A 26372-nucleotide genomic window follows, 5' to 3' on the forward strand; every position below is an offset into this window, starting at 1 on the left:
ATGAAAACTGCTTTAGCAAGTATCTTGGTATTAATGCAGGGCCTGTGAGAACAGCCACACTATGCAGTTTAAGTGCTCGCAAATGAACTTCATCCATAGAACTCTGCAAGCAGAATCAACAGATGTTTCGCCTGCCCACAGTCCAGACTCATCCTGGGGAAGTGTTCTGCTTCAGCTTCCCTTAGAAGGCCGGAAGCGCTGCCGGACGGATGCGGACCTCCCCAGTCCCTCACAGCGTCCCTGAGAGAGCCTGGCCGGACCATGAGGACCGCATTTGATTCGCCTCGCAACCTTGAACTGCCAGACATCTCCTGCTCTTACTCAGCAGCCTTCTCTGCCTGTCGCCTCCAGCATAAGGAGCACATTCTATAACACCGCCGACCCCTTCCCCACTTCGCCCCCGAACCCAGAAGGATTCGGCGCCTGGGAGCATGCGCGCACGTCGGGAGGCGTCTGCGCAGTGTAGCAGAACCGCTGTAGGGGGCGGGCTGTGGACGCGGCGAGAGGCGGCGCGGCGGTCGAGTGGACTGCGGTGGCTCCGTCTGGGCGCTGACGGCGTCGCCGGCCGCGTCCATCGCTCTCAAAATGGCGGACGGAGGCGACGGAGGGCCTGGAGTAGGAGCAGCGGGAGCAGCGGGCGGTCGGGTCCCTGTGCGGCCCCAGGAGCGAGCCATGGTGAGACCGCAGCCCTGTGCGGCGACGCGGTTCCCCTTATCTCCGTCCTGCTACCCCGCCGCTGAGTAGGGCTTTGCTAGCCGCGGTGCGCCCCGCTGCCGGCCGCAGAGGGAGCAGGCTTCCCCTGCCGGAGGGGCGGTGCTGGGGAGGCCGAGTCCTCCGTGACGGCTGTCTTCTCCGTGGCGGGGCTGCTGTACGGCGCCGCGGAGGGGCGGGACGCGCTATTGTGAGTCCCTCTTACCGGCGGGTGTTGGCGGCGACACCTGCCGAGGCGCGACAGCGTCGCGGGCTGCGGGGCTGGAGCGCGGGGCGCGGGAGGACGAGAGCGGCCAGCCCGCTGCTGGGTACAGCCCTGGGGTCGGCGACTTGGACTGGCTGCGACCCCGGAGAGCCCTGGGCCCGGCGACCCTCAGTCAGGCGGCCCGGAGGGGAGCCAGTTGGTGCCAGCTCACCGCACCATCTCCACTTCGCGGTCCCGTGTTTTCTTTTGATCTGCGTAATTAAATCAGATCAAACTTAAGAAAGCGCCAAAGGCTGTCCTGCATTCTTAAAACACTGTGGCGTATGCATGCTTATTTTAGCCTTTTTCTGACCTTACTTTTATTACTAAATGTGACTTTAGTATGCAGGCTGAATGTCAGATTATTGCTCTACAGAGGTGTGAACGAAGCACCAAATAGTGAAACTTAGAAAAGCCATAGATGGTGATAGTTAATTGCTGAACCAAATTACTCTATTTTTCTGTGAATTGCTTTAATCACTTAGGGCTTTAATATTCCCTTACAGAGCACAGCTTGGTGCTGAATATCTCTAGTGCTAATAGGTGAGGGTTATCTGTGCTTTTCTTTGCAACCTTGTGATTATGGTGCTGGCCAAAGGCTTTCAATTTAAGAAAGGGAGTCTGAGCAGGCAATCAGAAGCCTTACGTTTTATGTTAAGATGTTTCTGTAACAACCTGACTGTATAGTACGTCAAGCCTCTGGAATAGCTTTGTGATGCTGCACACCATTAATAAACCCAGGAACATATATATAGGGACATGTTTACTCATGGAGTTTCTCTGGCAGTGCTAAGCCTACGACCATTATTAGTTGTGCTCTTCCTCTCAAAACTGGAAGGGAATCTACAAATCCTAAGGATGCAGCCTCTGACTACAGAGCCGTTTCTAACGTGAAATGTGACCATAAGAGTATGAATACACATGAATAACATGTGTGACACTTATTTTTCTATGTTAGAAACAGCTTGATTTCTCAAGTGGTAAAAAGGTAATTCAGTTGCATTATAGTGTCAAAAATGTGACCTTAATCAGACCCTGCCTTCAGCCTGATAGCCATGTATAGAGTCAGAGATACTGAGGGTGGTAGTTGCAATCAGCAGCAAAGGCAATGCAATCAACCTTTCTTTGTTTGGGAGTGTAAGAGGCTGAGTTAGCCTAAGCAATGCGTAAAACTGGTGATAGTGGTATTGTGGAAAACAGGGGGAAAGATGCTGAAGAGCTCTTCAGCTCCTCCAAATTGATTGCTGGTCTGGTAAGGTGTCATATTTTTTATGTGGTTTTAGCCAATTCAGAGTCTTAGTTCCAGAACTACTGTTGTTCCAGGAGAGGTGGGTGGGCATTTGGGCTGTGTTGTCTGCTGTATATCCAAGCAAGCTTCAGGAATCTTCATAGGCTCTATGGGTTGAGGGTATTATATTAATGGAGAAGGGGAGCTAAGGGTATGCCCATATGTTGGATCAGACAGTGTTCCTGAAGTTAGACTACAAACCTGGTTATACTGGTGCCTGAGAAAGCTGTAATCTGGAAGTACACCCAGTTTACTGCTGTACTAAAGATGGTATTAGTTAGGTGGAAGTGATGTATCCTGACTGAGTTGTGTTTTCACTGTGCACAGCTGGTTTGAATGTTCTTTCACTGTGGTGCTAGAATTGAAAGTTGAGGGAGTGTGGAGCAGAAACAGCTGGCTGAGTGGAAGGAGCTCCAGCCTTAATGAACTTGTCAGATCTGTCTCATTGTCAGATCAGACTCTTGCTCTCCTTTTTCCCCTCTGGCTTTGGCTGCTGTGGTTACAGTGCAGCACTGTACCTGGCTGTGGGAACAGTAAACCTTCTCAGTGCTGGGTGCATGATGCAGGATTACCTGAATGATTCTGCAGGAGCTGGCCTGATTCCACAATGCATGGTGATGACTCAGGTATTACATTCTTTTGCACCCAGCCCGAGTTGGTGGTTGTTTCTGTGCACAGAACTCCAGCTCTTTGGGTTGAGTGACTGTAGTTGGCATTTCACTGCATTAGTTGTCAAGACCAGTCTCAGCCCTCTGCTGTCATGGCCGTATTGCTTCCTGAGGAGACTTAATCTGAAAGAGACAGGGCTGGATTTGGGCTGCACTGCCACTGACCTAAGAGTAAGCCCTGTCTACCAAATTTAAGATTACTTTCTTTTCCCAGTGGCATCCACTGTTTGCTTGACTGACCAATGGGCTGGACTTGGCTTGTCTAGCTGGCTAGCAGGCTTTGCTGGTGGCCTAATAAAAGCCTGCTTTGCAGGCTGGTTTCAGCCCTTTGGCTGTTTGTCCATCTGTATTCTAAACAAGTTCCACTTGCCGGCTTTGATGTGTGTGGCGTGTACAAGCAGGGTTTATATATATAAAACCTATTTCTGTAGCTTTTATATTAAAGTTTAAATTTTATACTAAATCTTCAAAACCATTGCTGTATGTGCATAACTTTTCAGTAGTATTTATCAAGAAAAGAGACTTTTTTTTCAGGAGTCCCATCTTTTGTCATCAGGCAGTACTCCTGTACCAGAAGTATAGATGTAAGTGGGTAGTGGTGTACAAGAAGAGAAAAGCTTAATTATGAGGACATTTCCTTTAAAGGCTGAAAACACCCAGAGTTTGAATTTTAATCTTAGAAAGCAAAGCAGGATACAGGCACTTGTGAGTTGTAATGTATGTTACATCTCAAATTGTGTCATTCAGTACTCTTACATAGTTGAGAATATGCATCTGAGGAGCCTTGCTTCTGTAGCCATGTTGTAATCAAGTAGTAATGAGGAGGGGATATTTATATGCAAGTCCTTTCTTGAGATGAATGAAATCTCAGTCAGGCATCTTATGACTTCTTCCAGTTTTAGGTCTAACCTCTTTGGAACTGAACTACCCTTTTCAGACCAGATGACGTGTCCATATATTTTTCCATCGCTTTGTTAGGCTGAATTAGTTTAAAAATTAATCTTTAGGTAAGCCAGCATATCCTGTTGTATAAGTCCTGAATTGCATACAGTCAAAGCCACTGTTTTTAGAACAGTGCAGTGTATTAGCAGAACAGTGTATAGTGTACACTTGATCATTGTCCAAGAAGTGGTGGAGTCCATGAAGCTTCAACAGGTAACTGGAGCATTGCCGAGGGTCTCCTGGTGTCCTTTTATTTAGCACTCCACTGAAGTGCTTTCCCTTTCCTATGGCATTAAACAATGCTAGTTTTTTCTTTTCTTTGTAGTCTGCTTTCATGTTTGCTTATCTTCTTGGTAATTTTTGTGACTTTTGTTAATGCAGGAGTGCACTGTGAAAGGATCATCTTTCGCCAAGTCCACATTAAATGCACAAATTATGGTGGTTGTAATTCTGCTGTAAGAGTTACAATGTTGTGAAAGGTATGTGGCACCAGGGGACGGGAGCTCCAGGTGGATGTTCCTGATAGCATGCAACTGTGGCCTCTGGATCCCTGAGCAGTGGAGAAGCTAGAGATAAACAGCTTGGGTTTAGTGTGTAGAAAGGAAAGAATGTGGGAGATGCCAAGCGAGTGCTAAGTAGGGGTAGATACACCTGACATTTATTACATGGTAATTGGATGCAGAAGTAGACTACATATACAGGGGATCTTCAAACTCCTGATAATTGGAAAATTGGTTGCAAGACAAGTTTGAATACACAGGAGTTAATAAAAAAAACATAGTTTTGCTTGTGGGGTTTTGTTGATTTTTCTTCTTCCCCCCCTTCACGTATTTCCCTGGGCACCTCTGTGCACTTGCCCTCATAAGCTGAAAACACTCTTGTGATTTTGGAGATGACTGATTTAAAACTGATACCTGACCTGCAGTTTCAAAGAGCTTGAACATTCTGGCTCTCTGCCTTGTTTACCCAGAAGGTGACATGAGTTTTAGCTGTCCAGCTGCTGAAACAGTCACCAGTGGTGCTGCTGGTTCTGTCACTGGTTTGCTCTGTTTCAGCTAAACAGGTAGTTGTTGGAGACTGCTGGAATAAAGATTCAACTGTAGACAGTAGTGTGCACTGTTGTTATGAGTCTAATTCCCAGTAGGCAAACACCTGCATCATTAAAGCATCTTTTAACATTAATTGGCACCCTGCTTTGGCTTAGGGGTCAGAGTTAAAATGATGTGGAGATCAAAGAGTTCTTTTATGTTCTCAGGTCAGAGTTGATGTTTTGTTAGGACAGTATTAGAGAGTCTTCAGTGTTATCCATTTTGTGCCATTAGAAAATAACTTCTGAAACCAAACTTGCTTCTTTCAGTGTAATGAGCAATATGCTGAGCAGAGCAGAGTAGAACATGGCTGTTACACCAAGGAGCCATTTGAGGAGTGTCAGGAACAGATACTTTGTAACTGAGTTCCAAATGGTCTTTTTTTGAGTTTATTTTCTCTACTGGCTGTACTTTCTCAGAGAATTTGAAACACATCATGACACCTACATAGTGCTTGTGTGACAGAAAAATAGGGTAAACTCCCATTTTAACACCCTGAAGTTCCTGGGATAGTAGATTCTGTGCTTTGAAAAATTCTGTTTGATTTGAGGCAGGGAAGAACAAATATGCTAATTAATTTCAAGAATGTTAATTGCATTATCTCACAGTCTCTGCTTCCTCTTGCCCAGGTGGCCAAGAAGGCCAATGGCATCCTGGCCTGCATCAAGAATAGTGTGTCCATCAGAAACGGGGAAGTCATTGTGCCCCTGTACTAAGCACTGGTTAGGCCACACCTCAAGTACTGTGTCCAGTTCTGGGCCCCTCAATTTAAGAAGGACATTGAGGCTCTTGAACGTGTCCAGAGAAGGGCAGTGAGGCTGGGGAGAGGCCTTGAGCACAAGCCTTGTGAGGAGAGGCTGAGGGAGCTGGGATTGTTTAGCCTGGAGAAGAGGAGGCTCAGGGGAGACCTCATTGCTGTCTACAACTACCTGAAGGGGGATTGTAGCCAGGTGGGGGTTGGTCTCTTCTCCCAGGCAACCAGCACTAGAATGAGAGCACACAGTCTCAAGCTGTGCCAGGGGAAGTTTAGGCTGGAGGTGAGGAGAAAGTTCCTCACAGAGAGAGTTGTTAGCCATTGGAATGTGCTGCTCAGGGAGTTGGTGGAGTCAGCATCCCCGGAGGTGTTCAAGAGGGGATTGGACGTGGCACTTGGTGCCATGGTTTAATAGTCACGGGATCTGTGGTGACATGTTGGACTTCATGATCTTTGAGGTCTTTTCCAACCTTGGTGATTCTGAATACACTTTCTGATTTATTCTTGAGCAAAATTAAATTTGTAAACTGACCTTTATGTAGGGCTTACTTCTAGCAGAAACTGGAAGGTTATTAAATTGGGAAGGAAATAGAATTTTTCCATCAAAGACATTTGGATTGCAGAATGGTTGAGCTTGAAAGAGACCTGTGGATGTCATCCTGTCCAAAAGCCCTGCTCAAGTGGGGTCACCTATAACAGGTTGCCCAGGATCATGTCCAGTTGGTTTTTGACTATGTCCAATCATGGCAACTCCACAGGCTCTTAGGGAAGCTGGTTTCTGTGGTGGGCAGGTGCTGCAGTGTGAGCCCCATGGCTGCTTGCAGCTGTCTTGGACAGCTCGTAGGCTCTTCTAGCATCCCAGCTCATCCTGTGCATAGAATCAGTAAGGTTGGAAAAGACCTCAAAGAGTCCAACCTGTCACCCAAAACCTCATGACTACTAAACCATGGCACCAAGTGCCACATAAAAATTAACCACTTTTACAAAAACTTGGTTCATTTGTAAGTGTTTTTTTATATATAGCTCTGTAGCAACTGAGCACTTGATAGGTATGTGCTTGGGTAAAGGAGTGAGTGAGCAGAGGGGAGGTGGAACTACTCAGAGGGTTAATCGAGGTATTCAAACTTTAGTTTCAGTATGTGTGCACAAGAGGACTAAGATAGCAGTCAGTCTGGACTTGGGGGTGTGCTTTATTTGGCAGCTTCTTTATTGTTAATGGTTTTGTATGTAGTTTTATGCAGTTGAATATAGTATACTAAACAGAATTTGATGCACGGAGTAAATCACTTCTCTTAGGAGAGGCAGAGGGTATGGGATAGGTCTGAGGGTTAGCCTAGTGCAGCTTTTGGAAAGAAGGAAAAGAATATTCTTGTTTCTTTTGTGAATACAATAGATATTCCCTGGGGTGATATATAGGTTGAAGATGTAATTTAGTGTATTTATCAGAAGGCAGCCAGCCTACTTGAGAGAGTTCTCTTTCCCCTTTTTCCTTCTTGTTCCCTGCTTCCTGTCCTTCCTTCTCTGGACAATGTTTAAATGGAATTAAAAGCTTTGCACAAGAATGTTTGAAATGCTTCTGAGTTAAGACTGTGTGAGAACCCATTCTACACTTCTGGCAGATTTTCAGGAAAGCTTAGCTCTGTTTCTTGAAGCTATGATGTGTTCTGTTCCAACAACACAGAAGCTAAACTTACAGCCTCTTGGGAACACACTAAGATAGAAGAGCTACAGACTGGGATTCCCTTGTGCTTGGGAAAGAGAACATGCCAAGAGGTCATGTCCCACACCCCCTATTTGAACAAAAACAGTAACCAAATTTGGAGGAGAGCTGGCTAAAGCCATAGTGCAGGATAGGTGAGTTGAAACAAGTTACAGGAGGAACCATGTGTGAGGAGGAACACTGAATTAAGGAGTTTATGATAGGAATAATTTGCTTCCACTCATCTTAAGTCAGACATAAAATAGGCACATATGGTTAAGGAATTCAGTTTTAAGTTACCTTTTTCAGTTTGATCTCTTTCTGAGAACCCCTAGTGAACTCTAGGATTTTGTCTTTCTAGGTGGTGTTATGTTTGATAAATTTGATATTAATTTCCAGTTGCTTTTTACAATTTGCTGTGTTTGTGGCTCAGCTAAGTACAATCTTTATTTAAATTGTTGCTAGATAGTTGAGAAGTTTGAACAACTTAATTACAACAAGTCAGTTGGCAATTTTTGTTTACATTTCAATTTGTTCCTTAGTGCTGTGGATATCTGAAAGTAAATACATACCTATGTATTTGAGTGAGTGGTGGCCAGCAGGAGCAGGGAGGTCATTTTGCCCCTGTATACCACACTGGTTAAGCCACACCTTGAGTCCTGTGTCCAGTTCTGGGCCCCTCAGTTTAGGAAAGATGTTGAGTTGCTGGAATGTGTCCAGAGAAGGGCAACAAAGCTGGGGAGGGGTTTGGAGCACAAGCCCTATGAGGAGAGGCTGTGGGAGCTGGGGTTGCTTAGCCTGGAGAAGAGGAGGCTCAGGGGAGACCTTATTGCTCTCTACAACTACCTGAAGGGAGGTTGTAGCCAGGTGGGGGCTGGTGTCTTCTCCCAGGCAACCAGCACTAGAATAAGAGGACACAGTCTCAAGCTGTGCCAGGGGAGGTTTAGGCTGGATGTTAGGAAGAAATTCTTCATAGAGAGAGTGATTGCCCATTGGAATGTGCTGCCTGGGGAGGTGGTGGAGTCACCATCACTGGGGGTGTTTAGGAGGAGACTGGATGGGGTGCTTGGTTGCATGGTTTAGTTGATTAGATGGTGTTGGATGTTGGGTTGGACACAATGATCTTGAAGGTCTCTTCCAACCTGGTTTATTCTATTCTAATGCATATATATTACATGCATGTGTAGGTTGACATTTTAGTGATCAGAATGGTGCATATTGGTCAAATAATGAATCTGTTCTTGATTTAGAAGTTTTGTTGGAATTAAGAAGTGTTTCCCTCCAGTTGATGAATCTGTATTTTCAGATATTTGAGGATGTGTTGAATGCTTTGTGATTCAAGAAATCAGATTAGACTGGTCTGTTTGCTCTTACAGAGGTGCTCTAAAATGATTTGAGGACAGATTTGCTCTCCTGCTTGACCACGTTACTTACGTATTTTCTTTTCCATCAGTACCTACTGTTGGATGTTCTTCCATAATTTTTGATTTTGTGGATCACTGTGAAGTGATGGACTCCCTAAGGGCGATGCTGAGTAAGATTGATGGCCAAAATATCATTAGAAGCCTCAGGCTAAAAGTAAACATATTGGAAGTGTAGTGTGGCTTATTAAACCATGAAACAAGTGTTTAGAATGACTGCAGTGTGGAACAAATCACAGTATAATTAAGGTTGGAAGAGACCTCGAGGATCATCGAGTCCAACCTATCAACACAGACCTCATGACTAGACCATGGCACCAAGTGCCACGTCCAATCCCCTCTTGAACACCTCCAGGGACCTCCAGGCTCACCTTGAGCCTAAACTTCCCCTGGTGCAGCTTGAGACTGTGTCCCCTTGTTCTGGTGCTGGTTGCCTGGGAGAAGAGACCAACCCCTTCCTGGCTACAACCACCTTTCGGGTAGTTGTAGAGGGCAATGAGGTCACCCCTGAGCCTCCCCTTCTCCAGGCTAAACAATCCCAGCTCCTTCAGAGCTGTAACAGATTTTTAACAGATCTTTAACAGATTTTGGGTAGTGGATGTTATTTGTAATCTAGGCTGTTTCAACATGGGGTCTCTATTTCTTCTGTTTAGATTTTGGATAGAGACAGTTTTTTATACTTGTTTTGGGTAGACAGAGTTGTTCTGAAAACAAATGCACAATTTGTACATGATGTTTGCAGATCTGGCTTTCACAGTACTGGGACTGCTGCACTGGGTCTGCATGTGATCTAGATTCTGTGATTCTATCTCAATCTCACCTGCTCCCTTCTTCTCCTTGCTTGAAGGGTGTGTTTTAATGAAGAGTAAAGCAAAAAGGGATTAGAAGGGAGCAGATGTATACTCAGGCTGGGGAAAAAAGGGAAATAAATGTTTCCCATATTCATAAATCATAGAATGGTTCAGGTTGGAAGGGAGCTCTGAACAAGAGGATGCAGTCTCAAGCTGCACCAGGGGAAGTTTAGGCTGGAGGTGAGGAGAAAGTTTTTCCCAGAGAGAGTAACTGGCCATTGGAATGTGCTGCCCAGGGAGGTGGTGGGGTCACCATCCCTGGAGGTGTTCAGGGGGGGATTGGATGTGGCACTTGGTGCCATGGTTTAGTAGTCATGAGGTGTTGGGTGACAGGTTGGACTTGATGATTTTTGAGGTCTTTTCCAACCTTATTGATTCTATGATTCTAGGTTAATTTATTTTTTTTTTTTTGGAGGAGTGTTCTGGTTAATAAACTAGGGAGCTGAGATCTCACAAACCTATTATTTAATACATTATTTCTCTCAATTTTGGGACAAAATCCATTGATTCATTTATAGGTTTCATTTTAAAGGAGAAATAATCATTATATTTTTCATATCAAGGAGACTGCCTTTAGGAGCCTTGATGGGTAAACTTACTTAGTAATTTGCAATGGGGGAAACCAAAAGGTATTCCTAAATAATGAAGGAAAGAATATTCAGAGTTGTAGGACAGAAGTACAACAACTGAAGGGAACTGCTTAGACAGCTGGAACAGTTGCAAGTGAAATTGGGGCCTTAACTAAGAACCTCAAGTCAAAATAAAAGAATTTGTGTTATCTTAAAAATGTGAAATTGCATTTTAGTGTGGTTTCCCAGGGACATTAAGCTTACATAATCAGTTGGGCTTCTTTCTCCCTCAGTAACTTGAACCCTGATGATGAGTTAAGGCAAAATTTTACTGAAGGGTAACAATTTGAAAGACTGTTAAGTTGTTGCACATTTTGTGACTGTCAGAAGTCTAAAGAATTAATCCTAAGCTAAGGCAGGGAAACCTGCTACTACTGCTCTTTGCATTTGTCAGCAGCTGAGCAGACATCAAGATTTGTGTATTGGCTGGGCAGCTGGCAAGCACGTAGTTGAAAATGAATTAGTGCATGGGTGCATAGCACTTGCCACCTCTTGCCTCAGACTGTTTCAGTAGAAGACTTCAAGGGAGCAGAGGTTATTGTGGTGGGTGCTGAAAGGAAAACAGATAATTTATTGGGAAACAATGGTTTCTTGGGTGTTATTGCTTGCAGAACAGACTTCAGATGTGGAAAGGAGCTCTTGATCCACAGCAGAAGTACTTGCTCCTACTTTCTTCATATTTACTTGTTTGTTTACTTTTCTTGCAGTGGTGCGATGAAAGATTCAGCTTCCAAGCTGCATTTTTACAGTCCTTGGCAAAACATGTGCCAAATATTTACTCAGCTGAAATGGACCCCTTGTTGGAGAAACAAGAAGAAATGGTCCAGGCAGCAATATTGTACCCCCTGGAATGTTACCTGTTTGGGGAAGACCCAGATGTATTCCTAGAGAAACTACAACAGAGTGGAACCTCTCAGCTCTGTGGGAAGGTGTTCAAAGGAGGGGAGACAACATACTCTTGCAGGTAAGACTGAAGGTATGTTAGCATAGATGTTACTACATGAGATAATAAAATTAGTTGTGCTGCTCGCTAGTCATTGTTTGTGTCATGGTAGGTATTTGCTTAACTGACAGTAACACATTTCAAACCACTTCAGTGTGAGGAAGACTGCCTGTGAGAAGCAGGCTCTGGCAGAGAAATGGGGGAAGGAGATGAAGAATGTTATGGCTAAAAAAAATCTATCCCTTAGAGTTTATTAAATGCCAAAATGAAAGCTCTCTGTAAACTTCACAAATTACACTGTAAGGTTTTAATCATACTTAAACATACATTTCAGCTTTTTCTGGGCATGCTAGTGTTGTGTACGAGCGGAGAGTAGTCTTTAAAGAAGTCCTTACATGTTTGCTAGATGCTGCATGGTAAATGTGACATGGGAAAACAATGTGTACAAAGGAAAACTATCAATAAGGCAATTTAGTGCTGCAGTAGCAGGAATCATGCTGTTCCTGCTTCTGCAGAGTTCTTGTATGATACCAAAAAGACAAAGCTGGGTTTCTCTAAGGGGGTCTCTTTTTCGTTTGTTGTTTGAGTTCCCTGCAAAAATGTGTTAGCATTTATACAAAATGCTGTACTTACTACTGCAACTGAAGCAAGATGTGCATTTGCTTTAGGCTTCTACAACGTTTAAAATAGCAGACACTGAAATCTAAATATCTTAAATGGATCATCCTAATCTAGCAGGAATTCGTGACTGACTTTTCTAGCTTTTAAAATGGCAAGAAAATTTACTTAGTAGAAATGTAGCAAAAGGTTCATGAGCAAACTAGCTACAGGTGTTGAAAACAATAACACAGGTTACTTGAGAGTCCTTGTGGTTTTTAATAGCTGTTTTTTCTTGGCAAAACCAGAAACATGTTAGCAACAAGTTTTCTCAGTGAAAATCAAACAAGTGTCTGAAAGAATCTGATATAAATAGGTTTGTGTATGTGGTTCAAGCCTAACCATGAGAGTGGTGAAACCCTGGAATGGGTTGTCCAGGGAGGTGGTCGAGGTCCCGTCCCTGGAGGTGTTTAAGCCCAGGCTGGATGAGGCTCTGTCCAGCCTGATCTAGTGTGGGGTGTCCCTGCCCATGGCAGGGGGGTTGGAACTAGATGATCCTTGTGGTCCCTTCCAACCCTGAATGATACTATGATACTAACAAGATTGGCTTTCATCTTGTGACTCTGAGTAGCCAACATTATTATAGTTGGAATCCCAATGTTTTTTCAGGGCAGCGATTTGTGCATCAACATTTGATGTGTTTGTTTTAGAAAGTGTTTCAGTTTCAGTTCTCTGTTGCAGAGACTGTGCAGTTGATCCAACTTGTGTACTCTGTATGGACTGCTTCCAGAACAGCATTCACAAGAACCACCGGTACAAGGTAGGAGGAAATCTTTTAATTCGCAACTTGTACTTGGAGCTTTGGAGATGATGTTTAGAGGATATAATAAACTACTTATAAATCATTAATAATTTTATATTAAAAAAAAAAAAAAAAGGATTTGCTAATGAGTTGATTATTTTTATCTTGTGTTTCTAACTATGTAAAGCCTCTTCTAAGAGCAGTAGCTTTCTAATGCAAGACGCCAGGGGCGAGGGAGTGTTTATGAATGCATACAGTGTAAATCTCTTTGGCGGTATCACCAGATTGTATGTCAGAGCAGTAAGTTGTGACTGAAAATGACCGTCCTGAGTCCTGTTGGTACTCCCTGCAGATTTAGAATGAGGGCCATTAGTTGGGCCATAAGGTTACTGATGCAGACCCTACTTTTCCACTCTGTTCCTCCACTTCTGCATAAACTACTTTGTGCTTAGCATGGGCTATGATGAAGTTAAAGCAAACATTAAGCATCCATTTTTTTACTGAGAGGATTCTTCTGGAACTGGATCATCTCTTTCTGATATCCTTTTGATTCCCTTTGAGCCAAATCTATGTTATCTTTGAGAGATTCCCATGATTAAAGCAGGATCTTCTATATAATTCTTAGCTAACTCATGGCCTAGACCATCATGTAATGTTTTGTTCCCAGGCCCCATTTGTTTGCCCTCTTCATTGAGAACTGTGTTGTTTCAGCAACTTTGCAGGCACAAATGGAAAGCAGTATATTATCAGTTTTAAAGCTGGTCTAACTCTACCACATGAGGCAAGAAAGTGTGCAACCTGATGTAGTCCATGATTACATTATATATTCAATTTAAGTATCTTTCATAATAAAAAAAATTGGGTCAGTGTTGGGTTTTTTGTGTGTTTGTTTTGCTTTTAACTATTTCTTCAATTCATTGACATGGCGTCCATGAAGAGATTTGTTGTGCTTATATTGACAGTTGGTCATAAAACCCCTTCAAGTGGGCATGTTTCATAGAATTGTGGAATTATTTTGGTTGGAAAAGACATTTAAGATCATTGAGCCCAGCCATTATGTTACTCTACCAAGTTTGGTGTTAAGCCATAGCCCTTATCTCGACATCTCTGTCTTTTAAACACTTCCAGGGATGGTGATTCAATCACCTCCCTTGGAAATCTCTTCCAGTGGTTGATAATACTTTCTGTGGAGAGGTTTCTTCTAATAACCAGTTTCAGCCTCCCGTGGTGCAGCTTGAGGTCATTTCCTCGTTTATCCCTTGTTAGTAGGGAGAAGAAACTCACACCTATCTCGCTACAGCCTCCTTTCAGGGGGAGGAGGTCTCTGCTCAGCCTTCTCTTCTCCAAAATGAAAAACCTGTGTTTCCTCATCCACTCCTCATAAGACCTGTTCATCACACCCTTCACCAGCTGTCTTTCAATGAGAGAGATTGGAAGAAGGTCCTAGCAATCTCAAGAATAACTTGGGACTAAAATACAATGTTGTGCTTCTCTGTGGAAGCCTTAGTACACTGATCTGAAAATGTGTTGTCTATACTGATTCCAAGACTTAACAGAACTACTTGGATAATGTAAATATAGCTTCCATACACACACATAACACTTACAGAGAGGTAAGAAGAAATAGACAATAGTGATTACAGAGCAATCTAAACAAGTACAGAATAGATTGATAGACTAATATAGGTTGGAAGGGACCTAAGGAGGTCACCTAGTCCAACCTCCTGTTTAAAGCAGATCTAATTAGATCAGGTTATTTTAAAACATTTCAAGCAACTAACATACTTTTGTCTGTCTCTTTATTGGGTTGCTTAGTATTTTTATTATTATTTAAGGATTGAGTAGGTAGAGTAAGGTAAGGATGATTATTTCTGTCTGAGTTTTGCCTGAACTTTTTGCCAAAGTGAAGGGTCAGAATTTGTGTAATGCAAAGAAGCAAGAACATATTTATATGCTGATGATAATCTTACTTTCTTTGGTTCAAAATGCAGGTACTATTAAATACCTGTTTAATATACACACATTATTGTTCAGATAATTTTAAAACTTTACCAAGTAATTTGTGAAGAAAGCATCCAACATCTTTATTGATGATCTGGATGAGGGCATTGAGTCCATCATCAGTAAATTTGCAGACGACACCAAGCTGGGGGCAGGAGTTGATCTGCTGGAGGGTAGAGAGGCTCTGCAGAGGAACCTTGACAGGCTGGACAGATGGGCAGAGTCCAATGGCATGAGATTTAACACATCCAAGTGCCGGGTTCTGCACATTGGCCACAACAACCCCATGCAGTGCTACAGGCTGGGGTCAGAGTGGCTGGAGAGCGGCCAGGTAGAGAGGGACCTGGGGGTGCTGGTCAATGGTAGGCTGAACATGAACCTGCAGTGTGCCCAGGCAGCCAAGAGGGCCAGTGACATCCTGGCCTGGATCAGGAACAGTGTGGCCAGCAGGAGCAGGGAGGTCATTCTGCCCCTGTACACTGCACTGGTTAGGCCGCACCTCAAGTACTGTGTCCAGTTCTGGGCCCCTCAGTTGAGGAAGGATGTTGACTTGCTGGAACAAGTCCAGAGAAGGGCAACAAAGTTGGTGAGGGGTTTGGAACACAAGCCCTGTGAGGAGAGACTGAGGGAGCTGGGATTGCTTAACCTGGAGAGGAGGAGACTCAGAGGTGACCTTATTGCTGTCTACAACTCAACTACCTGAAAGGGGGGCTGTAGACAGGCAGGGGTTGGTCTCTTCTCCCAGGCAACCAGCACCAGAACACCAGAACACAGAGGACACAGTCTCAAGCTGCGCCGGGGAGGTTCAGGCTGGAGGTCAGGAGGAAGTTTTACACAGAGAGAGTGATTGCCCATTGGAATGGGCTGCCTGGGGAGGTGGTGGAGTCGCCATCACTGGAGGTCTTCAGGAGGAGACTTGACAGGGTGCTTGGTTGCATGGTTAGTTGATTAGGTGGTGTTGGATGATAGGTTGGACACGATGATCTTGAAGGTCTCTTCCAACCTGGTTTATTCTATTCATTAAAAATATTGTGTGACTTTAGTAATAAACTCAGAAATTAGATTTTTGCCATTCATGAAGTGTTTATTCATCAGGTATGGGCTTTTTCACCTACTTTCTAATTGCATACTTTTTGTGCATTGGCAACTGTAATTCTTACTTTTTCTGGTCAAAAAGTATGTGTTCCCCCCTCCAATAAGTCTCCCTTTAAAAAAAAATGAAACATCTTGTGACAATTCCCATTGGTTTTGCAGTGTCTCTTGTATTCTGTAAGGAGGTATTTACACTTGTGTTTGATCTAAGTAATGCATATTTATATTTTTCTCTCTTTTTTTGTTTGTGTGTGCACCTATATCCTGGCTGAAATACACGTGTTGCACAGATGCATAGCTCCACTGGAGGAGGATTTTGTGACTGTGGGGATACAGAGGCATGGAAGGCTGGACCACTGTGTACCAAACATGAGCCTGGAGCATCAGGTTCTGCAAAAGAAGTAAGAATATTGCTTGCAGAATAAATACTGTAAATTTTGATTTTTCTTGTGTAATTTACACAGCATGTCCAACTGAGTCAAATCAAGATTTTCTTGGTTTGGATTTTTGGAGTCAAACCTGTATATTATCTGTCTCCAAACAAAGGGCGAAAGTAATGAAACAATTCCGTCTACCTGTTCTGTGCGTTTCTGTCTTTGATATGGAATGAAAATTGCAGTGTCTTGCACTTTGCTTATGTGTATTAATCAGTTGTTATTTCCAAGGAATTGTTTTCCTAGCAGTTAATAAATCTCAGATGATTAGTTGATTTAAATATTATTTTATCTTTTCCACATTACTGACCTTTTTTTGGCCAGTTGCTTCTGGTTTATGATGTGTCGCTATGACTAGATAACTCCCTAAGCTTTAAAAGTAAACTCTTATGCTAGGATGTCTCATAGTATCATAGTATCATTCAGGGTTGGAAGGGACCACAAGGATTATCTAGTTCCAACCCCGCTGCCATGGGCAGGGACACCCCACACTAGATCAGGCTGGACAGAGCCTCATCCAGCCTGGGCTTAAACACCTCCAGGGACGGGGCCTTGATCACCTCCCTGGACAACCCATTCCAGGGTTTCACCACTCTCATGGTGAAGAACCTTCTCCTCACATCCAGCCTGAATCTCCCCACCTCCAGCTTCATTCCATTCCATTCCCCCTAGTCCTATCACTCCCTGAGATCCTGAGAAGTCCTTCCCCAGCCTTCCTGTAGGCCCCCTTCAGATACTGGAAGGCCACAATTAGGTCACCTTGGAGCCTTCTCTTCTCCAGACTGAACAGCCCCAACTCCTTCAGTCTGTCCTCATAGGAGAGGCACTCCAGCCCACTGATCATCCTTGTGGTCTCATGCTTATTATACTTGATAAAGCAGCATATAAGTAGTTCTTAAAGCAGGCAAATGACTTGTTTCAGGTAAATTTGGGTGGGTTGGTTGGTGTGTTTGTTTTTAAGAGCCCTGCCTTCTGGGGTAACCAGGACCAAAAAAACTCAGCATTTGCCATTGCAGATAGACACCTAATTCCTCCTGGGGTTTGTTGCAGAAGTGCTGTTCTTTATGATCTGGAAAAAAATGAAATAGAAAATGAATAAAAAGCACTGGTCTTGCAGAGCAAGGTTTTCCTTTATTTCTTCAGTCTGAAGAAACCTGAATCTTCATGGATTCTGAAGGCAGTAAAAATAAAAATAGCTGAAGCTCCGAGAAGCGGTCATCTGATTACCTCTTGGATCTTGCCACTGTGAAATGTTCACCTCCTCCTACTACACTGAAGTCTATTCTGCTGTGCAGTACTTATCCTTAGGTACTGAGCTGTCAGTGTACATAGATGCTTTACTAAAAAGGGGCAGAATTTCAACCACTACATTAATGAATGATAGCACTATATGAATATATACTATAGGTAACTATTTGGTAGATTGCATTGCACAACCATCTTCCTTTTTCATGATGAAGCAGCTTGTCAACATTTGGACTACCTCATAGTTTTTTCTGTTTTGAGAATTAAGGACATTTATAATGCAGGAAGTTTCTCAGCATGTAGTGCTTAATAAAAGAAATGAGTTGCATTTGGAAGAGGTGTCTTGCATGTTTCTTTTCCAGCATGTTTTCTGACAATACAGAAATATATCATGTTTGTCAAGCAACGAACACTCTTTTCTGGATGATCCTGACCAGTATTCCTTTAATGCCCCTAAATGCAGAGAGTATATCATGCTAGAGTGTTTACAAACTTACTTTGATCAGATAGGAACAAATGAGGTGTATGTTTGCAGCATGTTTATCTGCTGTGCCCAACAGGAACTGGCTGCTATTTTTAAAAGGTAGATTAAGTTTAGAGTATGATCTACAGCATGACCTCCTTTTGAAAACAGGCCTTCAGTGGAGTCCAGGTTTCTAGCTACAACATTAAACACCAGAGTTCTGAGCATTTCTGAGATTTGAGGTGAGCATTACAAAAATACAGTGTCTGGACAAAAATACTAATTCTAGCTTACATCACCCGAAGCACCCCAGCTTTACACTGGTATGTGTGTAATATGGTGCTCAGTAAGGTAATAATTCATTCTAGAATTACCACTGCAGGCTTTTAGGAGTCATCTGCTCCCTATTGGTTCCAAATTTGGGTCTTCACTATGCTAGAAATCTAAATGTAGACTCGTTGCCTAAATGGATTCTTAAACCCAGAAAAGTTTCAGAATTTGTGTCTGAAAAGGTAAAAATACTTCCCAGGCACTTCCTTCCCCCCACCATGCAAATGTGGTTGTTGCTTATTTTGAATTTTTGACATCTCAACATGCTTCTGCTCATTCTTCCACAATTCTGTGTTCCGAAGCTTGGTTTTGAGGCAACTTTATTTTAACCCTTTCAGATTGCACTAGATATGTCTTAATTTCACTTTCATAGTATCATTCAGGGTTGGAAGGGACTACGAGGATCATCTAGTTCCAACCCCCCTGCCATGGGCAGGGACACCCCACACCAGATCAGGCTGGACAGAGCCTCATCCAGCCTGGGCTTAAACACCTCCAGGGACAGGGCCTCGACCACCTCCCTGGACAACCCATTCCAGGGTTTCACCACTCTCATGGTGAAGAACTTCCTCCTCACATCTAGCCTGAATCTCCCCACCTCCAGCTTCATTCCATTCCCCCTAGTTCTAGCACTACCTGAGATCCTGAGAAGTCCTTCCCCAGCCTTCCTGTAGGCCCCCTTCAGATCCTGGAAGGCCACAATTAGATCACCTTGGAGCCTTCTCTTCACTGTGACTTCTGATTTTGTGGATGGAATTAGAGGTGTCATTGAATTACCTGCACTTTTAATAGCTTAAAAACCTGACCTTTGATTTCCTTTTGATTTTTTTCCACAGACTGAAGGAGATAAGCATGTCTTGCTACAAGGCTCTTGTTTGGAGTATCTCTGTGCTCAGATCTGTTTTCTTCCAGCTCTGTCTTTTAATTAATGCTTGAAAAGCTTAACTCTTGGAATATTTTTTGGGGAGGGGAAAAAAAAAGTAATAAAAAAAATCAGTTTATTTGCAACTTAGTTCTGTTAGATAATCCTCAGCACTTCAACTTGTTTCTTTCTGCTCCAGACTTTATGATGATGATAGCTTTGTCAGTCTGGGAAAAAGTAATTACTCCAAACATTTACATTCTTAATTACCATGATCTAAGAGCTTATCTAATGTTATGTACACACAGTGATATTTATAGACCATGATGTCATTGGCAGACTTTTTAGACAGTATGCTTGACTCCAATTTACTCTTCCAATGCTTATCAGGTCAGAAAACTGTTCAGAGTTTTGGAAGCAATTGGTAGTGTGAATGCATTTTCACTTCTGTTCCACTACATTTTCAGCTTTTTCTGTCATATGGACACAATAAGATTTTCCTTTTCTGGAAGGTTAAATGTAATTTAATAATAAATAAATATAATTTTTCAAAGACATAGTTCTTTAGTATATTAAGCACATCACACTGTACTTTTATGTTTAGTATGTCAGGCTGTACGTTTTGGAGGTGAGCACCCTTTGTACTTTGAGATTAGAAGTCTCACCTAAAAGTCTTAATTCTTGGAAAGTATCTCTTGTTTCTCATCTTTTCTCACTCTGGAGAACACATACATACTCTGATTTTGTAGCCAGTTGGGGTGATCCTAAAATGATAAGAAACTTTGTGTAAATACTCTTGAAAACACCAACTTCTATTTCTGAATCACTTTTGTATGAAATTATTGGATTTGGTTGTGCCAACACTAGTACCATTATAGGCCATTTGCATATGCCAGAAAGAAGGTTGTACATGAAGAAACTCATCAGAACCTTTGGGCTGAAGTCTTAGCACCACATTGTTGCAGTGTGTGTGTCTTGTATTTGGATGTTGATGGCTTCATTCCTAAGTGCAGATTTGGTAATCATTTGCTTACAACCTTTAATTTCTGTCCTGTTTCAATGCTTATGGAAAGGATTAATAATGTTATGTGATGTCGACAATTCACTTAAAGAGCTTTTTCCAGGAGGATGGGAAATACATGGGTTCACAGGGATATTTTGAATGATTTCTAGCTCTGGAATGGGATCTCTGAAAAGAAGAGATTTTCTTGCAGTTATTAGGGTTCTGTTCAAGGAGTGTCATAAATATTTGATGGAATGTTTGCATGGAACAGGCAATGCAATGGAAGAATTTTGATGTGGACTGCAAACTCTTAATATCTTTAAGTGTAAAGAAAGCTCTTAACCAGCTGTTTGAAACTTTAAAAAAGCAAGTTTTCTTGTAAGACTTTTCATAGTCTATTCCTAGATAAAAACTGGTTAAATTAAAAAAGTTATGAAACTGTCAGAATACTACTAAGAGCCTTTGAAATGAAATAATTTTTAAGAGAAGAAATGAGGTGAAATGATTGTGCTGGAAGATCATGAAATGGCTAATTTTCTGAAATGAGTATAATAGTAGATATTCTGATAATGCTCTTAACCCCCCCTCCCACTTTCTTACTTTTGTTTTCTACATTAATATTCTGTTTTACAGAATTCAGAATGTCAGTTGAATGAAGAAATTATGGAGCACTCTAGGAGAGTGTTTCCCTCTGTGATAAAATACATTGTAGATATGCTTATATGGGAAGAAGAGAAGGAACTGCCTCCAGAGCTCACAGTTAGGTAAGGATTACTTTCAACTTTCTCCTCATGGCATTAGAAACTTTGATGAGAATTTTGCCTATGATATGTATTATGCCCATGCAAATATTAGTTCCAGAATCCTTAGGGAGAAGGACTTAGGGATATTGGTGGATGAGAAGGTGGATATGAGCCAACTATATGTGCTCACAGTCCAGAAAGCTATCCTGGACTCCATCAAAAGCAGCATGGCCTGCAGGTTGAGGCAGTGGGATTCTCCCCACTCCACTGGTGAGACACTACCTGAACTGCTAGGTCATTAGCACATGAAATACATCAACCCACTGGACTGGGGGGATCCAGAAGAGGACCACAAAATGATAGAGGGCCAGCGCACCTCTGCTATGAAGAAAGGCTGATAGTGTTGGGGTTGTTCAGCCTGGAGAAGAAAAGGCTCTGGGAAACTTATGTCAGCCTTTCAGTTCTTAAAGAGGACCTATAAGAAAGCTGAGGACAAATGCTTTAGTGAGGTCTGATGCACCAGGCCAAGGGGTGATGAATTTGAGCTAAAAGAAGGGAGATTTAGATTGAATATAAGGAAGAAATTATTTACACTGAAAGTAGTGAAATGCTGGCAGAGATTGCCCAGAGAGGTGGGAGATGTCCCATCTGTGGGACCATTGCAGGTCAGGTTGGACAAATCTCTGAGCAGCCTGATCTAGTTGAATTTGTCCATGCTTATTGCAGGGTGATGGGATTAGATAACCTCTACAGGTCCCATTGAACCCAAAACACATTATGATTCTATGAAAATGGAGAAAGGTGGTTGAATGTAATGTTAAAAAGACAAATGACATCAGAAAATAGCAGAGAGACAAAACAATACTGGAATAATTAAATGGCTTAAAATCACTTTTCTGCTTGGCACATGGTTTCTGCAGCTTTTTCTGGTATAGATGGTGAGGTAAAGTGTATTTGACATGATTTACAATTTAATTTTATGATAACTTGTTGGCTTTTTCCCAGTAGAGAGAAGGCAGACAGCTACTACTGTGTCCTTTTCAATGACGAACATCATTCTTATGATCATGTCATCTATAGCCTGCAAAGGGCACTAGGCTGTGAACTTGGTGAAGCCCAGTTGCATACCACTGCCATAGATAAAGAGGTTAGTGCATTTTGGGTATGAGAGAGAGTCACTTTTTAATCACTGAGAAGTATTACTAGAGTCTCTTGGTCATAAAATCTTTGTTTCTGGGGTGCTGGAACAAGTAGAGATAAAGGCGTGTGGCAGAGTAACTTAATGAGCACTTGTTACAAGAAAGTTTTTAAACTGCATTAACTTTTCTTCTCCAGGACAAAAATTCAATTTCTTGAGAAAGGAAGCAGCGTATTTGTCTGAGGTTGTTCCTTTATTTGGTACATTTTCTTTCTTCTTTTTTTTTTTTTCTTCACCTGAGATGAATAGTATTATTTTAACAGTATTTGTCTGGAAAATGTACAAGTCAGCAATGTGCAGATTCAGTTATTTAATCAGGGAAGTAACTTAACATTTTGCAAGAGTTAGTACTTCTGCTGGCTCAGACTTCATTTGAAAAGTCTTCCTTCTCCTCTCTGGAGGGGAAGCATGATCAGTCTTTCAATTAACTTAATTGCAGTAATAGTTTTTTAGGTCACAAAAGTGAACAATTGACCTGTTTGCACATAGAGAAACTTTGTCTGTAAGTGTGTATATATTACTATATTTACGTACAAACCCTCCTGCTAACATTAGACTTTTTTTTAATATGCAAAGACTCTGGTTTTGTGTTTTTCAGGCAGTGAGAGGTTATTTGCATGTCATTAGTGTCAATCTTGCATAATTGCAAATCTTGCCAAGCAGGTTTCCTAAAATATGTTTATACATGCATGCTTACAGAGGAAGGCTTCCATTATGAAGGCACCTTTGATAGGAACCTAAATTTTCTATCTAGAGTTGATCCCACTTGTTTACAAAGCACATGCTATAGCACAGGATGAGGTTATATTGTTTTAATTGTAGCACTTCCACTGCAAAAGGCTACTTCCTCTCCTCTTGTGTGAACTTCTGCTGTATAGAAACCTTGTTTTGGAAGCTTCTATCTCTGATTTCCTGTGTGGAATTCGAGGTCTAAGCCGTACCTGTTCTTGGCTTTGAAAGAGCTATCAAACCCATGTTTATTATATGCCCTGCTATTTCATATAGAGAAGTAAGTAGTAGGAGGAAATATGGTAGAAGAGCAGTTCAGCGTGAATGTACTTTGTGCTAGGAAGAAAGTTAATGCAGTTTGTATTTAAAGTGTTCTCTGTTTTAATGGCTATGTGAATTTTCCTTCCCTATTAATATTAGGATACCTAGACTTTACTTTCTTCTGTAGGGTTTTTTTTTCTAAAGTTCATGGTGTTAATTTTGATTTGCTTCTAGATGTCTAAAAGCATCATGAGGGATGTTGGTCTCCATTTTGCTTTCATATATAAAACACAGCGGGGATCAGGCTTGTGACATACTGAGATTTATGTTGGTTTCATGCTCAGTGTTTTCTTTAAACAGGGTCGTAGAGCTGTTAAGGCAGGACATTATGCATCTTGTCAGGAAGCAAAAGAAGAAATTAAGGTAACCTTCTAAAATATGTTTCTCATTTAAAAAAGAAAGAAAACAACATCACTATTATTAACACTGAAGACTTAACTGTACAGTCTTTGTCTTGTTCTGTGCTGATTTTTTTTTTCTTGGGAGAATTACTGGGTGGTAAGAAGCAATATAAAAATCTGTATTATCTTTATTTTATATCTACAAATATTTACCTGTCTCCTAGAGGCATTCTGAAAACGTTTCTCAACGACCGCTTCATGTGGAGGTTCTGCACGCTGACGTTATGGCTCACCAGAAGTTTGCCTTGCGCCTTGGTTCTTGGCTGAACAAGCTTATGAGCTATTCAAGTAAGCATAACTGATTTCTGTTATGGTAAAGCCATGTCAGTAATTGAATGACTAATTCTCTGCAAGAAATGTCCTTAGCAGTCTTATAGGTGATATTTCATAATTACTTACACATTCTTCCTAGTTAGTGAATAGATACAGTGGTATGAGTGCTGATGTATATCAGTGTGATTATGAACAGCAATACTTCTCTGTTCCTTCTTGCTAAAATGCGTGTCTTTGCTTGCATGAGCTACATCTGTTCCTCTGTAAGTTGTGTTTCAGCATCATATGCTCTACTGACTTCTCTTCCTTAAAATTTTAGCTGCTTTTTGCAGTGCTAGATGAAATCTGCAGAGCATCTCCAGATGGTCCAGAATATCATGCATTCTCTGCTTGAATTAATTCCTCTTTAAGATTTGATAACTGTGATTAATTAGTGTCAGTAAAAGCAAATAAACATGTGGGTGTTTAATGATGCCTGTAGTTTTGAAGACGACTTATGACTCCGCTAATACTGTTTCTGTTAAAAACCTGAGTGGTGTTGTACCTGCGTGACTAGCACGTTGATCTCCAAACGTGCTTCAGCAAGTACTCTATGCAAGAAGGTATGCACCTATCATGTAATGTTCATATAATGTTCTGCAACTCCACAAGAGTTTGACTTACAGGGACCAGTGTAGACTTGCCTAGCCTGTGCATTTCTGTGTTGATATAGTGAACTCTTCTGATGGATCTGCTTTGCAACGCTGCCTAAATGCTTTTCATTTAAAACTACTCTTCTGCATCACTAGAGTTACTAAATAAAGTAGATAATAATAGTAAGCAAATAGTATCACAGTATAATTAAGGTTGGAAGAGACCTCAAGGATCACTGAGTCCAACCTGTCACCACAGACCTCATGACTAGACCATGGCACCAAGTGCCATGTCCAGTCTCCTCTTGAACACCTCCAGTGACGGTGACTCCACCACCTCCCTGGGCAGCACATTCCAATGGCTGATGACTCTCTCGGTGAAGAACTTTCTCCTCACCTTGAGCCTAAACTTCCCCTGGTGCAGCTTGAGACTGTGTCCCCTTGTTCTGGTGCTGGTTGCCTGGGAGAAGAGACCAAATAGTTGAAGTTCATGGGCATATATTCACTGAGGAAATGGTTAAAAAATAGTTTGTACTTATGTGTGTTTTAAATTTGCTTTAAGAACAGAGTTTTGTAATTTCTAATTTCTTGGCTCACTTAATTATCAATAAATTCTTGTACAGATGAATAATTTTATCTCTGTAGGTGACTTTCGCCAGATCTTCTGTCAAATATGTCTTCAGGAAGAAGCTGGATCTGAAAAGCCATGCTTCATAAGCAAGTTGATGCTGTGGGATGCAAAACTGCATAAAGGTTTGTGTACCCGTGTTGCTGTAAACTGAAGAGGCAAATTAATTTTCCGTGTGTAGAGCAAATATGTAAAAGTAACTAAGTGCTGTGCAGGTGGAGTTAAACTTCTTTATAGTTCCTATATTACAGGTTTTATACAGCTTTTATTCTTACAGCTGAGATAAATAATTGGTGTTTTGGTTATGTATTTGCCTCCTAAATTTTTCCTGTTTAATGTATTTTGGAGAATCTTTTCACTAGAGGTAGCCTGAGTGACTTGATGCTTACCCCATGTTTTCAGTGCAAACTAGTAAATGTTAAAGGTCCCCCCGTGCATATTAATGACTTTGTACATATACTTGGTAACCATTTCAAGGCTTTTAATGATCTTAAATTATAACTAATTAATCTGTTCCTCTTTTCCACAAAAATTTGCATGTTAGTATGGTGAAGTGACATGCATTGTGTTGGCTCTTCACAGGGGCAAGGAAGGTTCTTCATGAGCTTATCTTCAGTAGTTTTTTCATGGAAATGGAATACAAAAAGCTTTTTGCTGTGGAATTTGTGAAGGTAAATGGTGGTTGGTTTTAGGTTTTATCCTTCGAATTTTTACTAGTTTTGTGGAATTTCCCCCAAACCTGAGAACTGCTTCAACAAGCAGAGCTTCAGCAGCTAGCTCAATCTTTTATAGTGTACTACTTCCAGAGTAATTGGTTTGTTCTGTATAATCATGTAGGTGCATAGGCTCATACTGAGCGCAGTATTGTTACCAGCTTGTGTATCTTTTGAGGTGGCAGATGAACTGCAAGGAAACTGTGCTTTTTAATAGTTGGATACAGTAGTTAATAAATACACAAAACAGGAGGCAGAGTGTTGTGGGGGTTTTTTATTGTTTTAGGGTGAGACTTCCAATCCTGTTAAAAGTAGCAGACATTTGATTTGTTTTGCCTGGACTGAAACAAAGCAAACAGACTTACACTGCTCATCATACACATCTTTCATAGACAGCAGTTCACTGAAGGAGGAACACTTACTAGGAAACTAGTTAATGACTTCATTGATCCTTTTTTCAGACACTTCTTTTATTGGGGAAGATTGGTTGTAAGATGAAAATTATTTTGGTTCCAGTCTGACAGAACAGTAAATTTTGTGCTTGTCTTCATTTTTAAGGCAGTGTGGTATATATTTAATTGCTTTGGCGTGTTGAGGCCATTGTGCTGGTTTTGTTTGAACTGCTCCTATCAGAGAAAAGAGAATGGATTTTTATCTGCAAGAATTA

At 41.7% G+C, this 26372-nt stretch overlaps 1 protein-coding gene across 5 annotated transcripts in view; it reads left to right on the forward strand.

Moving 5' to 3' along the window:
* The first annotated feature begins 465 nt into the window (after positions 1-465).
* Positions 466-26372, forward strand: part of UBR1 (ubiquitin protein ligase E3 component n-recognin 1) — a 71953-nt gene continuing 46046 nt past the window's right edge. Inside the window, exons 1-10 of one of the 5 annotated variants that reach the window (XM_068162221.1) lie at positions 466-675; positions 11003-11259; positions 12577-12655; positions 16021-16131; positions 20701-20831; positions 21816-21957; positions 23359-23421; positions 23624-23747; positions 25010-25117; positions 25575-25663. In XM_068162221.1, coding sequence (XP_068018322.1) covers positions 586-675; positions 11003-11259; positions 12577-12655; positions 16021-16131; positions 20701-20831; positions 21816-21957; positions 23359-23421; positions 23624-23747; positions 25010-25117; positions 25575-25663 — 1194 coding nt within the window. In that variant the 5' untranslated portion in view covers positions 466-585. Of the gene's footprint in view, positions 676-4314; positions 4333-11002; positions 11260-12576; positions 12656-16020; positions 16132-20700; positions 20832-21815; positions 21958-23358; positions 23422-23623; positions 23748-25009; positions 25118-25574; positions 25664-26372 lie in introns of those variants that run through there. The other 4 variants (XM_068162222.1, XM_068162219.1, XM_068162220.1 and 1 more) reach the window with 4 other exon arrangements.

Source organism: Melanerpes formicivorus, unplaced genomic scaffold (assembly GCF_026170545.1).
Source record: "Melanerpes formicivorus ecotype bairdi unplaced genomic scaffold, bMelFor1.0.p_v2 SCAF_62, whole genome shotgun sequence".
Taxonomy (NCBI): Eukaryota; Metazoa; Chordata; class Aves; order Piciformes; family Picidae; genus Melanerpes; species Melanerpes formicivorus.